Here is a 16,438-nt window from a genome sequence, read left to right as displayed (position 1 = left end):
AAGAGAAAAACRCAAGCAAAGTTGCTGTGATTGCAAAAGTGGGGACACCAGGAGAATGCACAACAAAACCTAGCTATTTCTATTATGGAGTAGGAAGATGGATCTATGCTACTATCTAAAAGTCACTGAGCATCTTATCTTCAATTTGTTATAAAMGACAATAAACCTAAGCAGTCCAGGCAGTCTGGTGTTATGGGCCAACCTGCCCCCTTACTGAGAAGTACAGCCACAGACTGACCATCTCYATTCAACAACTCTCATTCTCTTTAGAAGTAGGAGATTCCAGTTGTTTCCAAACTCTTGTGAAAAAAAAAATCCAAAAAGCAGAACTTCCACAGCACAGATCACTTAGATCAGCTTAGAGATCCTTTAACAAACRCTAACTTTGTCCATGTAATGCTCCTGTGCTGTGTGAGCAACAGTAGAACTGAGATATGGCACTAGATCACAGATCCAGGTAGAAATCCAGAGCACTGGAGCACTTTGTCTTCAAGAGACTGCAGTACTTTCACTCTGTTTTAAAAATCAGAAATCATGCTCTATTTTGGAACTGAAGAATCTCACAAATGTATCTCTGCCTTGTCAAGTTACAGTTCTTCTCCACTCATCAAAACAGAAAGTGCATTTGAAGCTGGTCAGTAAAGAAAGCGCTTTTGAAGCGGATCAATCGAAGATTCTCACTTATCTCTAGTTCAGCTTGTTTCATACACTACCTTGGTTATACTTTTCTTCGGTTACCTATCAAAGACAAAAGTAACCCCAAAGGAATCTGTCTGATGGTTGCTAGCATCCAGGGAGAAAATGTCCCAAGGTCTATGACAGATGGAGCACTCCACAGGAGCACCACAGTTATACTGCAGTACAGGCTGACGTGGACAAGTTCAAATAAGACAAGCCTTTAGCAATGCGCCAAATGAGTTTTAATTCAAACCACATCCTACTCCTCCTCCCCACCTCCACTAACCAAAACCAAAATCAAAACCACACAAAGTAAATCTTCCTGAAGTCCCCTAAGTGCACCCCAAGAAAACCTGACCATAGCATAAATATGTTCTGAAATAAACTGATTTTTACAATCATGGGGATTAAATAAGCCAACGTGCTGCAGGTAAAGAGAGAAAAAGCACCAGAAAGTTTTTGTCAYTGAAGCACACACAAAGATCTATTAAAATGCAACTCAAATGACAAAGTCACCTGAGTAGGATGTGGAAATTGAACAATATTCAATTTACTGACATGCACAGTAAATGGCATGAACGTCTGCATTTGGTCATTCTGACATGTGAAATTAGAAAAAAACAATATACTGGATGCTGCAATATGAAGTTCCTGAATGATGGAACCACAAGCTATCCGCCAAAAATAAACTAAAATGATAAATCTATTTTCAGCCTGGAAGCTACCCTGAGTTTATGGAACAGGTTCACTAGCCAAAACAACAYGGCAAACTGACCAAAACCAAGGCAGCAGGGTTTCTTCTACACGATGGGAATTTTGATGGATTAGCTTCAGAACAGCAGGATGTTGGACACTCAAGTCAGTATGACTAATAATATGATAAAAATTAAATGGAAAATCCAACTTGGCATAACCAATCTATTTACAAAAAGAAAGTAATGCAAAACATTTGCAGTCCCTGGGGCATCACTTCCTCTGCCCACCTACTAGCATCCATTATGTTCCCAATGTATTACACAGCAACATTTTACTTACTAGGAAAAAAGAAGTAAAGGACATTATGAGAAGGTGCTCTCCTACAGTTTAAATCATGGAAAGAATTCTAAATAAGCCTTCTGAGTTTAAAGCTACATTAAGGTATCATACATTAATCTACACATCAAGTTAAAATATCTTGCATTAACATATGAACAGATTGAACAGATTTCCTTATTTAAAGGTCTATGGTCTTCTGCTCTTGTTTTTAAGTAGACCTTAATCAAAACAGTTTTAAAAGATGACAGTCTAGTTAAGCAAGGTACTCCATTTCTCTAACTTCTTTCTGATTCACATAAATAATATAATGGTAACAAGGGAATGAGACAATAGAAAGTGAACTGACAAGAAAAGAAAGGAAACATAYAAGTAAGTGGAGTAACCCATTTTCAGATGTTTATACACTTAACTAATCGAGTCCTAAGTTTAACTTGCCAGAAATAAGAACACATTTCCACAGAAACAGCATAGAAGAAATGCCATTTCAGGAACACTTCCATTCCACCACTAAAGAGCGATCTGAACTACCTAGTCCTCCTTTCTACACTACTTACTGAAGAGCAGATGGAGACAGAACGGAGGGAGAGAACCTGGGTGGTCACGGTGGGAGGGAAGAGGGACCCAAGGTCAGTAATATACTCACATATATGCCACTGTCAGAGGAGAGACAACTTACACTTGGTCACCACAAAGATTCCTCTTAACATGAAGCAGCTTGTGRGATAGGAGGGTTGAGTCAAAATGAAACACATGGAGCTGATCTAGATGATCACTACTGCCAGAATGGTATTTTCAACTCCAAGACACTCATCCCTCCACCAAGTGCTCCCAGTAGTTCTCCTGCACAGACTGAAACTTGTCTGAGCCCTCGGTAGCAACTGAAACAACTAACTTAGCTGAAAACTAGTAATTTTAGATTAGTAAGCTGAAGTAGCTCACCATGCATTCAGTTAAGATCAGAACACACACAGAGAAAAGAACACAACTGGGGTCAGATATAGGAAGTCTACTTTAAATGGAGTTTCAGCAGTAGAAAACTAATAAGATAATTCAGCTGTGGTACATTCATCTTCTCCTTCTTACCTGCACCTCAGAATACAGAGTGTAAGTGCAAAAATATCCAGCTATCATTTCAAACAAAGCTATGTAAGGAAGACAGGTAACTTTTTTTCCTTCAACATTTTCCCCCCTTCTCTTTCTGTGCTTTATGTTGTTTATATGGTACACTACAGGCACAGGGACTGGTTTTTATTTAGACTGTTCTTTTGATCTATCTTACATGCCTCTCCCAGCACATGTTAAAGACCAGTGAGACAGAAAAATACCTAAGCACAAGCTTTCTCAGAGTCCTCTTTTCTTCTCTATACACACTGTGCTGTCACCATGCAAGTTTCCTTCAGTCTTTTTCTTATGCTTTTAATAGAAGTAGATGTAAAACTCACGCCTCCAAAAAGAAAATGCAGCTTCCTTTACAACTTCCCCCGGTACGTAACTGCATTATAGTATTTTGTAAATTGCTTCCAAACTATGTCAAATTCCTACTTCTGCCRTTACATCCTACAGTCAGTATCTATCTGAGCAAGTAACGAGTACGTTATCCAAACATCTGCTGCTTTACTGCTGTAACAACTATTTTTAAAATGAGCACAGTATTTTTTGTGTCAAACATTAACATACACCGCAAGAAAAATAACAGCAAAATACCTGTTCAGTAGAATTCTATGGTGTTATAGTACTTACTTGGTGCATTCTTCTAAAGACTGTACAAGCATTTGCTGGAAAGAACTTATTTCTTCCAGGTTTCCCATTAAGTATGAAGTATTTGCTGAGTTTAACCTGGAGTCAAGATAAATAAAAGGTTTACAGGTTTACAGTTATTGACTAGTTGTGCTCTGATAAAACGCACCTTAAAAGAAAATGCTTACTTGTTCTTATATCAAGGACTAGGACCAGCCTGTCGTGATCAATGAACAAACAGAATAAATGCAAGCCCTACCTCAAGAATCTTCCAGTCCATAGATGAAAAYGCAATTAGACTGAAACTGAAGTTTTGACCATACAACCTCTCCCCAATAGATAAAAGATCTTAAGTCTGTTATTTTAAAAAACAAAACAAACTCACATACTTTTCACTGGCTTGTAATGGTCGCAGGTAGTTTGAAAGCATTGTCTGTAGCTCCTTAGCATATTCATTTTCTGTTTCTAAAATATTTTGTAGCACCTAAAATAGATGACAATTGCTAAGAGATTTCACAATGTTAAAATCAACAGTAATTGTAAAACACAGTAACATTTTCTTAGTACTTTGAAAATATTAAACACAAACACCAGCAACAAACTACTAAGTACTAAATCAGTAAAAYTTGGGAGGAAACACAACAGCGTTTTCTTTAGCTGTGTACTAGAAAAATAAAAGTGCTAAGCTAACAGGAGTTTCACTTTACCTAACAGAAACATTTTCTGTAAAATTTGGGAGCTCTACAGAGTGCTTCCAGAGCTAAGAGTAATTATTCCTCTATACACTTCAAAACAATTGAAGATCATTAGGGAACAGTAAACCACATTAGAAGTTTTAAGAGAAATGAAAAACTGGTATTATTTTCTCAGTCTCAATTACAACATGCAATGTCTAATCTTTTTAGCAAAGTGTTTATTTACTCAGACACTTCATTCTATCTCGAAGGTTTGAATATCAGAGTTTAAAAAGAATGCAGTAAAGCTAATCACATTGCTTATTATTTAATGATTATTTAATATTTATAAATGGGGATGTCTAAGCTTTGACCARAAAGTGCAACAGTTTATACTATGTTAAAAAAAAWTACAAACAGACTGRCATAAAATCATTAATTTTAAAAATACAGCACACTCTTGTTTTTTTGTTTGTATATAAATTAAGCAACTTGGAATATCCTGAAATATGTACAACAGGCATTTTACTGGGCCATCTCCAAGGAGCCTGCTTCAGGATATCCTAAAATGAATTCAGATCAAATTCTACTATGCTTTTTGAGGGCCTTACTTGCTCTCCAAAAAGCTGATGATTTAGCAAAAGAACTGTCAGAATTAAATGTAATTCACTGAACATAGTTACGCCTTAAAAATTCTTGTAAATCACTGCTTATAAGCCACACCACAAAAATTCTTTTTGCTATACGCTGTAATTGTCAAATCTACGTTAATATCTTATTTCAGCATTTACAGTAAGGACTGCATTAAGTGCATTATTCACTGTTGTAGTCAATACTCTTTTTGGGGGGCTAGGGGGGCAGATAAWAAAGCCATTCATTCCTAAATGCAGACCTGATGAAATAACTTTAAATAGTTCAGCATGTCAATGGAGAATTCACTGTTCCTTTCATTGGTGTCATTGATTCTGCTTATTCCTTGAATGGTTCTATTCATTTGGAGAAAGAGAGACACCACTTTYGAGTTCATTCTTTTGTTGGAAATCTGAATCCTCAACCAAAGATTAAAATGTCTCCATTCTCTGCTAAGCACTGACAGAAGAATGTCACAGAGAAAGCTATARCTATAAAACTGCAACATACAGTAAAACATGGGTGCACAAATTCTAAGGAGAAATCAGCTAAGAACTTTTACTACCAGCAAAAACAAATAAAAATATTTCTACTGATCACAGAAATAGAGTCCCTGTTCTCCCATGTATATAAAACAAAACAAAGTCAATTGTTAAAACAGAAATGTAATAGTATTTAGCAGCCACAAGGTTCAGGGCTAAGTGCAAAACCAATCTTTTCTAATATAGTTTTCCCCAAAAAATCTCCCATCCCAAAGCTGTTACACAGCCATTAGTAGGGAAAGGGAGACCAAGACCCTAAGACAAAAACATGGTGTCTTGATGAAGCACTGAACAGTATCAGAAGACATTTAGAGACAAAATTGAGAAATCTGCTAGAGAGCTGAACCACTRTTGCATTTTCTCAAAGAGTATTTTCCATTCTCTCATATAGCAGCCATCTGAAAAGCTCAAAATGAAACRAGTTTCATGTTTGACACTGCTCAGTTGATTTCCTGTGCTTGTTAGGATTTTTATTTGAGGTTTTTCTTCAGCATATGGGGAAGAAGGAATTGGAGCAAATGATTTGAAGGAGGAAAAAGCCAGGAAAGTCTAAAAATTACAAGCAGCAACCTGGTAAATTACAACAGAAATTAAAACAAATGTAGCAGTAAATAAAACTAGGTTACAGAACTTACACAAGCTACTAAATTCACTTATATCGCTTTACATTACTGTAGAAGTTTCCAGCATTATGTACCATTTAGACATGAACATACTTTTAAATAGTTCTCAGAATACATTARTTTTTTCCCTTCTATACAAGTACARTTTTCCCCRCACAAAACATTATTTTACTTTGARTATCTTTTGAAAAGGAGTGGTCCTCCTTAAGTAGCTTTAAAATGTCAGTTTTGTGAGTCCTTGCATCCTTCCAGCATGACTTACCACAAAGAAGCTGTCAGGTTAATATGCTTGGACTGTGCTTTGAAGAGAGGTGCTCTGTACTGTAACTCAGTATTTTGGCACCAGAGCACCCTTACATTCCTCATCTCCACATCTCCCCGCATGCTCTAATAATCACCTTTTTTCCCTTTGCTGCTTTCTGCGTGTTCTGGCTGCTGCAAGACCCCATGAGACCTCGAAGACCTTGTTTCCAAAACTCCACCACAACATTTGCACAGATAAGACTGGGTACCAAAAGAGCAGCATTGAAATGGCAGCTTTTACAATCCATAACACTGATGAATAGCACAGAAAACTGAGCTCATACAGCACAAGCTCTCTCAGTCACAAGGCATGGAAAAATCAAGCATGGTTAACAATTCTGTCGCGCAAAATCCTAGTAACCTCCCTAAGGCAAAAACAACCACCCAAAAATGAATTTAAATGACCTACATGAAACAGATCACCTTCCAAACCAGGGGAGTGGCGGGGGGAGAAACGCAGGGAAGAGATTTATTTAACAGCTACACTTGGACACGATCCTGTAGCACATTCTCCTTTTATTCAAGCAGCACAGCACTCAACTAAAATGCTCCATACTTAAACAAATAATTATCAATGTCTAATTTTCCTGGATCACAACAACCAGAGACACCACGTTCCTTCAGATAGGCTCTTAATCAGGACAATGTAAACTGCCACACAGGTACTCCAGATCTTAAGCGTTATAAACTTCAGCAAATACCATACCTGATCCAACTGCAAAAGCGTGACCTCTAAAGAAGCATCACTTCTCAAATGCTCAAGCGAAAARTGAACTTATGCTAATGGAGTATACCATTTCCTTATCTTCTTTTTAAAACACATATTTAATCTTCAGATAATTGTCTTGTAAACTGACATAATATAATTTTCTTTTGGACACATTAAAGTCCCTAGTGGTTACCAAGTAAAAATAAAATACAAAGAATAAAGAATARAGCCTGCTCTGTCCTCATGGAATGACCTTCAATAATATGCCCACTTTTTCAGTAACAGATCACTAAATTACTTCTAAATGAAAAATGTTTCATGTTCAATCATGAGTCTGGTTCATATTATATAGTGCTTTAGATTCTCACCATTATTGGAGGACAAGACCTTGCAGCACAGTCACTCTCTCCTTGCCTACATTCCCCATCCAGACAAGATGCAAATATAAACCAAGTTTGTTCCACAGCCTCAACAACACCTAATTCAAGATGTAGCTAATAAAGTATGCTTTGAGATCAGAAGGTATGTGATCTGCATTATTAACTTCAGCTGGAGCTCTGTGAATCCGTAAAAATAAAGAATGTATTTRCAAAGGACAGAAACAGAGGAAAGCAGAGTACTGAAAGCAGTCTCATTTTAATACTACGCACCTTTCCGTTAGCCTATCCCAGATATTTTCCCAGTGGAGGMGATTAGCAAAGCCTCTCCTACCACATTTTGAACTTGCGCTGAACTGCCTCTCTGATTCATTTCCTCTGTCTCACAAACCCACAGGCATTGCCTGCACCACAAATTCTTCTCTAGGAAAGCTGCAGTAGCCATGAGGTTTACAGGCTCTCAGCATACACCAGTATGGTGGAAGACAGTCACAACTTAAAAGTACCAAGGAGTCCTACACTGCCAATCTTGCAACACCATTAGTTGTCAAGAGAGCCTTTAATACAGATTTTAACACTTGCTTTTTAATTCAGGATGTATTCTTTTATCAGGAGCTATTCTGTTTTTAACTTAGTATTGGCTCAATTTTGTTATCAATGCAAAATAATGATAAAATTTCTAGTATAAGGAAGTTCCACATCTACCTGTGAGAATGAACCTATAAAAATAAGCAAGAGTTGTAACTTAATAGGAAGAAGGAACATAAATTAAACTTATTATTTAAATTGCTCTCTTCCTTATCTATATGTAAAATTATTACATATGTAGTAACTATTAAAAATRCTTTATAAAAAGTTGTATTGCCATAGCAAGCACTTAGTATTTTTCAAGAAAATTTGGATTTTAAGCTGAGCAACAGTCTTGCCTGTCTGAAACAAAGTGCATGCTACAGCACAGCCTATCATTCTTTTTGTGTGTGTGTGTGTGTGTGTGTGTGTGTGTGTGTGTGTGTGTACACATATATACATAAACATGTATATGAATACACACACACACATATATATATATAAATAAAATTGGGAGGTATGTGTTCTACTGTGGAAAAACATGAAAATAAGACAAGTATCCAACTCACTGCAGACAGTTTTAAAAACAGCAATCTAAGGCCAGCTCTCTAATTCATCATTTATATTGCCTTGAACTGGTTCTTTTTCCTCTCTCAATACCCAAACTGTCTTTAACAGTTAACAAATAGCTAGCAGTCAGAACAGTACAAATCTTACTGCATCAGTTGAGTGCATCCACAAAGTTGCAACTGAGCAGAATGACAAAATAACCTGATACCCAAAAGTAGGTGTAATTAACACCACTTTTTTTTTTTTTTTTTTTGAATGAAATAACTTTTAAAGCTAGCTAGTGCTGGATGTTTCCTAAAGTATGGGTAATGAAAGAAAGGGGAGGGACAGAAAAGGAGGGGACAGAAAGCAAGCCGGAAGTTTGTTGCTGGATATAACACTAAGAGCATTAGTCCCTGCAGTATGAAGGAATGTGCGCCTGTATAGGTATTTTTCATTGTAGCTAGCAGGTGTGGGATACAGTATTGAAAGAACTGCAGCCCTTCATTCACCATGGCATTTTGGCTGTTGACAGAGGCACCATACAAGTGAGAGGGAAGGAGCAGGAGACTACTTCATTGCTTTAAATCACAAAACTATATGCAAAACTGCTGTGCTCCTCCAGGTGGTTCATATTATTTATGCCACTCACAAAAGATGAAAGTGTAAGACCATGCTTTGTGATCCCTGCTAAAAACTGACAAATAAGAAAAACATAATGACAGCTGCAGCAAAGGAAAGCAGCCCTGTGTTTTGTTTTTATACCAGTAGGGAGCAGTGGTTAACAAAAACAGTAAAATGCTTTTTGCTTCCCAGTGTATTTACTAGGAGTAAATAAAAGATTCTTAAAATGGTTACAACAGGTTGAAACAAATAATTTGATACATTTCTTAAATACATCTACTAAAGAAGTGTGTATTAGGCTAAAGAAATTCTTGGGATATATTAGGAGGCTGATTCTGGCTACGCTACTTGTCCTGAAAACAATTCATCAGTATAAGGAAGCAGTTTCAGAAGTTGATAATTGAATTGATTCATAAGCATGAATACAAAGAAGGAAAATTCATTCAAAATGTTCAATGTCTTGTTCAACGAAAAGGATAAAATATTCTTTATCACTTTAACACAGCAGAATTTCATTAATTAATTGTGATTGGGAAAGACTGATTGCATATCTGGGGGAGGGAACAGAAATTATCAACTAGCCCAGCACATAAAATGAGCATAATATATTACAGAAATACATATTATTCACTCACTTTAGACTATAACTTTGCATCATAGTTGAGAAGCCATGTGTGATACTTTATAAATCTAATAATGATCTTGTTAATATGAAAATTCACTSAAGCCTCTATCCAGTTTTGGCACTAAGGCTCCAAAAAGAATGCCAGTATTTTTTGTACAGATAAGAACACGTAGATAAATGAGGTTCTATATAATACAATAGCTCACATGGAGGAAAAAGAATCACTCACCACATTGTAATAGCTTTTGCTAATTGCAGACGTATCAAAGCCTTTAGGAGGGCTCTTCAATGTACCTGATTTGGGGGAGACCGGTTTTTCTGAAATGTAAGATATTTTTATGTCAATGGGTTGCAATTTCATAGCTCAACACTAGAGGTCAAACAAACTGCTTTAAAATGCTTGTAACAAGATAAAGTGAAATTATACTTCACTAAGAAATGTATACATCTGTGCTTGAAAGTATTAGTAAAAAAAAAAAAATGGTTCATATGTTCATAATGAATGAAATACTKTCCTCAGTGAAGGCAAACAGAATAATTCTCATTAGCTTTACCAGAACCAGAAAGCCAGCTAATAAAATTAGTTTTTCCAAAATCATTTTTAGGAGCAAAACCTTTATCAAAGACTGCAATTAAAAATTAAAGCACTTCCAAACACTACCTGCACTTTTAAACAAAAGTGGAAAATAATTTATGTTATAAATCTAGTGAAGTCAGTAAAAGCAACTGCCAAGGGTAGAAGTACCAGAAGTGGGACATTACACTTGCAGTCTTGTTAAAACAGAGAACCCCCCCCCCCCCCCAAAAAAAAAAAAAAAAAAAACACACACCTATACAAGTAGTAATATGACTTACCGGATGCTATCGTAGAACAAATATCTTTAAAAATAAATTACTCTTTATTGTTAAGGAAATCAAAAAATATTTATGCAGTTGAGAACAATTTATATAGTGTCCATCAAAACAATAAATGTAATCCTTAGAAAGTATAATACCAYAGTGCATCTGTCCCTCAGGTATACATGGTCTTCCTTAAAGGACAACGTATGTCTGCAAGATCGAACAACAGCTCTGAGAGGCTGCAGCTCTGAACCATTCAATGAGCTGTTCTGAGTGCTGACACCAGAATACAGAGGCACGGAAAATACACTCCCAAACCCCTTCCCTCCTCTACCATTCCTCCAATTCAGCCATGGAGGGGGGAGAAGGAGCAGCAGAGGGGGCAGTCAGAAGCATCAAACTACATGCTGGAGAAACAGAAGGCAAGATTTACAGTATCTCTTTCTGACCTCTTAAGCTTGACAACATTGAATTGAATACCCAAACAGTAAAAGAGCAGGTTGTCCAATACAAAAAACAGCAGCAGCAAAMACACACCTCTGAAGAGTTCTACCCTTATTTTAAAAGCAAATTCCTCTGTCTCAATTAAATTTTAATAAATATTTATGAATTATTTAACTCTAGTTTACCTGACACTTCAGACCATTAAGAATAAATCAGGCAAGTCGCAGACAGACTACTGCCTTTCCACTAGAAGCCCGTCAGCCAAGCTAATGGCTAGCTATGGGAAATCCCCTTGGTTAACGAAGCTGACCAGGAAGACACCACCACATGGTACCCAACATGTTACCAATGTCTGTTGGACTGGAGAACATAAAGTAATTTAGTGTATTCTTGAGGTTACTTCATCTGATGCCAGATTCTGCCTGCCGCAGTCTCAGCCCRATGGAGTAGGGCTACCTTTTTCTCTCTGCTGCTAGAAGTGCAAGACAGGCTGGCCGGACATAAAAAGTTTAACTAGACAGAAGTTTGTTAGGAAAAGTTTAGTGTTCAAGAGCACTCATGAGCTATTTTTACTTTAAGGGCATTTTCCCTGTTTTGCTCTCGAACTCTCCTCAAAAGAAGCTATTCTAAAAATAAAATGTGGGCTTTAAACTACCAAACATGGACAAAAACATTTCTCCTTACCATATTCAGAGAAGACAGTTAAATCATTTTGCTTAAGGTTTTTTGTTCCCCTCTGAAGTCAGCTATAAGCTGACACACAGCACAGAAAACATTAGCTCAAGCAGTTACAGTCAGCTGCGAGCACTGATGCTCAGTCACCAGCCTTGCTGTACGTGCACGCTCTGTTACACAGCTAAATAATCCCACATGGTGGGACTCCTTCCCTTCCTTCCCTTATAACAGAACTATAAACACAAGGAGATATGACATTAAACATGGTGCTGAAGAAGTGTCTAAATTCATGTTGTATTTACAGCTATAATGCCACTCATTAATGGGACAATTAGAACTTGTTTCATCGTACTGTAGGATAAACGAACATGGTATTTTGCTTTCATTCTCTATGGGAGCTCTTGACTTATCCCTACACTTTACAGCAACTTTCAGCTTCATAGAATACATAAATCAATGTTATTCATATGCCAGAGACATGAGAGGAGAAACCAAATAAACTGAATTATCTAGGAAAAAGGCATATACTTGTCCTTAAAATCTTACAGATGTCTGACCCTTGCTCATCTGGAGGAAACTGGCTGGTCAAAGAACACTGGCTCTTCTTACAGCTACTTTATCATTTTAAAGAATGTAAAAATGCACTTCTTCAAAAATGCACCTCTTCTCCTGACTTTATTTTTCTTAAGCTGCTGAAGATATTAGGATATTTTTGTTGGAATATATAGAGAATCATTATTACCAGCTCTTCAGGTGAATCAATTATCCGTTATATACATAGCATCAAATTCATATTTAAAACAGGATACATACACACAAAATTTGCACATTAGAATCATTTTACCTAAACAGCCATAAACAACATCCATCTTTCAAAATGCAAAGGCTGTTTCTACTGCAGAAAAATGCAGAATTATACAGAGCAAATCAGTCCAGCTGTCTATAACTTCTGGTACTCTGCCTTCAAGCACTGCCTTGCTTCATAAGGAGGAATAAAAAACAGTCTTGTCACAATTTACTTATTACACAGTGCATTACATGGAATGAAATCTTCATCTTGCATGTAAGAAATCACTTTCTTAGCATGAACAAACATAAGCATTACTCATTTGTCATCCATCATGAGAAGACATTAGAGAACTTTAACAAACATACTGCATAAATCATTAAACATTTCAAGCAGAGGTCTATCCAGCATACTGAGAAAAAGCAAAGATTGAAAGCTGTCAAGTCCATAGGTTTCAGAAATACTAGCAAAACCCTAGAATCTTGCCTATTCCAACACAAGCACAATTCTCCAAAGCCTGGAAAGCTGTAACTTCACTAGAGCGCAGCCTGAGCTGGATACTAAGTTTCCCCAAACAGAAGCTTATTTCCTTCTTCCTACTTTTCTCTCAATCCTAACAGAAATCTGTTTCATTCACATTGAAAACACAGTGCAACCATGCACAACATATGATCAAATCTAAAGCAACTGTTCCAAATACTGAAAGAAACTTTATCTAACAGATGACTTGCACAGAAAGTTAAGTTCCCACTATTTCCAGTCAAAGCATTACATTAAATTCTATCCTAATATTTTGAAGTTTTTACACTGCTAATGATTAAAAAGGTAGAATTCAATTAACAAAAAATCTCTGGGCCCAGAGAGAGCACAGGTTTCCTGAATTATTCTTCCAGCATTTTACATATTAAGTACAATTTCCATTTACAAGACAACAATTTAGAGCAGCTRCTTCTGTAACCTTTCTTTAAGCAGTATAAGATGCCACCAACTATCTAAAAGTTAATAAAAAGTTATCACATCCCTTACAAACATTAACTTTTCAAGAGACTGTAAAAGGACAACTTACCCAATTCTCCCTCGGTGTTTGTACATAACACCATAAAGATGGAGTTACATTTGTTTTATTTGTTACTGATTCCAGCTTCAGGCATCACTGCAAAATGCCCTACTGGACAAGACCAGCACTTCTCCTCTGTTAGCATTCACTTGTCCCAACTCTAATTCGACTTATGCCTACAGAACACTTGATAGAATATAAAATATCCCTCTAGGTGTGCATGAATGGAAAAGAAAAACTATTATTACTTTTAACTTAAAAAAAAAAAAGTCTATTTGTCTTTTCCTCATGCACCAAGGGTTAGGAATAGCAGATACTCTTTACTCTTTTACCATACACTGCCTTTTTCCATAACATCRAATTTTGTCATTTTTGCATCCAACCAGAAGCACTGTTTTCAAGTTTTACTGGGCCTGATACTAACAGAACTACCCACTCTGCGTAACAGAAGAGCGGCTAGACAGTAACAACATACGAATTTCTAAGAAGGATTTGAAAAAAGCTTGTGATGTACCAAACGCCATTTTCAAAGCTTTACTGCTTTCTGCATAGTCATTCCATGGGTTACACTTCAGAAAAACTTAACCAGCAAGTGACCTGTCAAACTTTTAAAATAAGATTAACAAACAACAGTAGTCTGGCAAATACCTGCCATGCTTGCCAAGCGCTATTCTTTTCATCACAAGGTAATTTTCAAAACTAAGTCTTCAAATCTCTTTGCCATGCAAGATAAAACCAGCGGTATAAGACTCCATCTCCACATTCCTGTACTTTCATATTCCAAGTTCCCTTTTACATAAGGAAAAAAAAAATCAATAGGCCATACTGTCAAATACCTAATAAACTTACACAGTATAACTCTTCTAGCCTCTGTCACATGCAACTGTATGGCAGGATGAAAATTAACCAAAAACCCCTCTCATTTCAAAGTACTAGTGATCAAAGAATATTTAAAAAAAAAAAAAAAGGCAAGATATTAAATGATTCAAAGAAAGAACTGAAAACATGCATGCASGAGAGAAAGAAAAACAAACCATCTTTTTCATCCTTTCAGATATGTAYTTACCATATAAAGAAACTGCCTAAACTTTTTTCTTCTATTTATAAATTTAATCAAAGTACCTAATTTCAAATAAATCCCTTTTGCCCCCTTTCAAAAAATAAGACCCAAAAGCAGAATAAAAATCACTTCTCACCCCAGCTGATCAAATTTCTTTTCCTAAAATTTACAAAGTCATTGTCCAGCTTAAAAAAAGAAAATTAAATGCAGCATTTTGCTCAATAATTTCATTTTAGCTTTTCCACAACCATTCATAATATGCACCATACATATATTACTATTCTGTCCTAACAGCAATCATTTTATTGTAGCTAAGCAAACAAGCTACAATATAGTAAACAAGGGTACAGCTTTGTAATGTTTTAGCTACTCTGTGTTAACTGATCACATGTATTCCCTGCTTGTGCAATAAACGTAATATAGTTCACTGTCCTTATATAATCTGTAAGAAAGCAGTGTGGGTAAGARCAGATCCCATGATTTAGCAGCACACCAAGTCTGGGCATTTGTTTCCTTCATGACAATTTCCTCACGTATCCAGTATTCTGAACTACCTGTCAGGAAAAAAACAACTTCTGTATCTTAATTTCAGATTATCCAATATTTTTCAGCTTCTCCTCTTAGCTTTCTTTCTCTCCTTGGCTCTCTATCCACTACAGGGCAACTGTGTAAATTAAGATTACAAACATACTATCTGATATTAAGAGTATATTTTAATATTTTAATTTAGAACAGAAATCCATTTATTTAAACACCTAATGACTATGAATTTTGAGAGCAGAACACACATGCGTAACAAATGTCTTCTCAATTTCTCAAATTTCTCAAAGTCAAGTTACAGCAGATTGAAGACATTTGTTTAATGAAACCCAGCAGTTCCCAGAGGCTATTGAAATAATGTATCATCAGAAATGATAACGCACAATGTTCCCCGTACAGAATTCCTAACTATAAGTAGTTACAGTACTTTCAGCCATATCTGAGGGAAGAAGTATAGTCAGTCATATTATCATATCATGCCAGAACATTTTCCTGAGATTCTTGGAAACCAATTAGATGTCCAGCATGAACACTCTGGTTATAAAGAGACTTTAAATGAGGACAAGTATTTCAACTACACTGATCTTTTTTTAATAGATTAATTAGAACACTAAAGGGTAAACAGACTTTTAATCTGAGTCTGCAAGAGAGTAAGTTCTACTAACTCATTTTGAAGCACACTGTGGGAGTGGGGATCAAAGCACTTTCATGTTTTAATCACTTGGTCAAAGCATGAATATGAATACACTTACAACATTTCTAAAGTAGCAAAATCTTAAACAAGAGAGATGTACCTGCCAGGAAGTCAAGAAAAACAGTGGAAAAATCACTGCTCAAAAACGTCAACCAGCCTCACAAAAACAAACAAGGGGACAATAGTCCAACACAGGCGGTCAGTCTGTAAAGATTACCTGGACAAAACTTCCTGGGAACAGCCACAGCCATAACAACTTCAGAACTTCATGGTAAGTTAGAGCTTATGTTACATTTCTTTTTCAACAGGTACAACAGAACAAAGACAGTCCAATTGCAGAATGCAATAGTGTAGCATGGCAGAATACAGAAGCAGGAGAATGCTAGAAAAAACCCTCTCCCTCTGGCACCGTCAACAATAATCACAACGCAGAGATCAATTGAGAACAGAAATGGTCAGAACCACTTTCATGTAAACGACCAACAAGAAGATGGAACTGTTCGATATCAAGGAAAGAAAGAGGAACAGCAGCAAAATGAGAACAATGAACTTCAAGTGGGAAGACTTTTAGTAAACTTAAAATATTGATAGAAAAGATCCCACAAGAAACAATCTAGGAGAAAAAGGCTCAGAAGAATGACAATTCCTTCTTTAAAAAAAAAAAAAAA

At 36.3% G+C, this 16,438-nt stretch overlaps 1 protein-coding gene across 1 annotated transcript in view; it reads right to left on the bottom strand.

The window, feature by feature from the left end:
• The window catches only part of ARHGEF7 (Rho guanine nucleotide exchange factor 7), a 128,294-nt gene that overhangs the window by 50,141 nt on the left and 61,715 nt on the right, over window positions 1-16,438 (bottom strand). The window contains exons 7-9 of the mRNA XM_085318143.1: window positions 9,903-9,991; window positions 3,840-3,934; window positions 3,454-3,549 (exon numbers count right to left, since the gene is read on the bottom strand). Coding sequence (XP_085174269.1) covers window positions 3,454-3,549; window positions 3,840-3,934; window positions 9,903-9,991 — 280 coding nt within the window. The remainder of the gene's footprint in view (window positions 1-3,453; window positions 3,550-3,839; window positions 3,935-9,902; window positions 9,992-16,438) is intronic.

The sequence above is a fragment of the Rhea americana genome, unplaced genomic scaffold (genome assembly GCF_003343005.1).
Source record: "Rhea americana isolate MKP2758 unplaced genomic scaffold, rheAme1 scaffold_52, whole genome shotgun sequence".
NCBI classification, from domain to species: domain Eukaryota; kingdom Metazoa; phylum Chordata; class Aves; order Rheiformes; family Rheidae; genus Rhea; species Rhea americana.
This window is presented reverse-complemented; position numbering and strand designations above follow the sequence as displayed.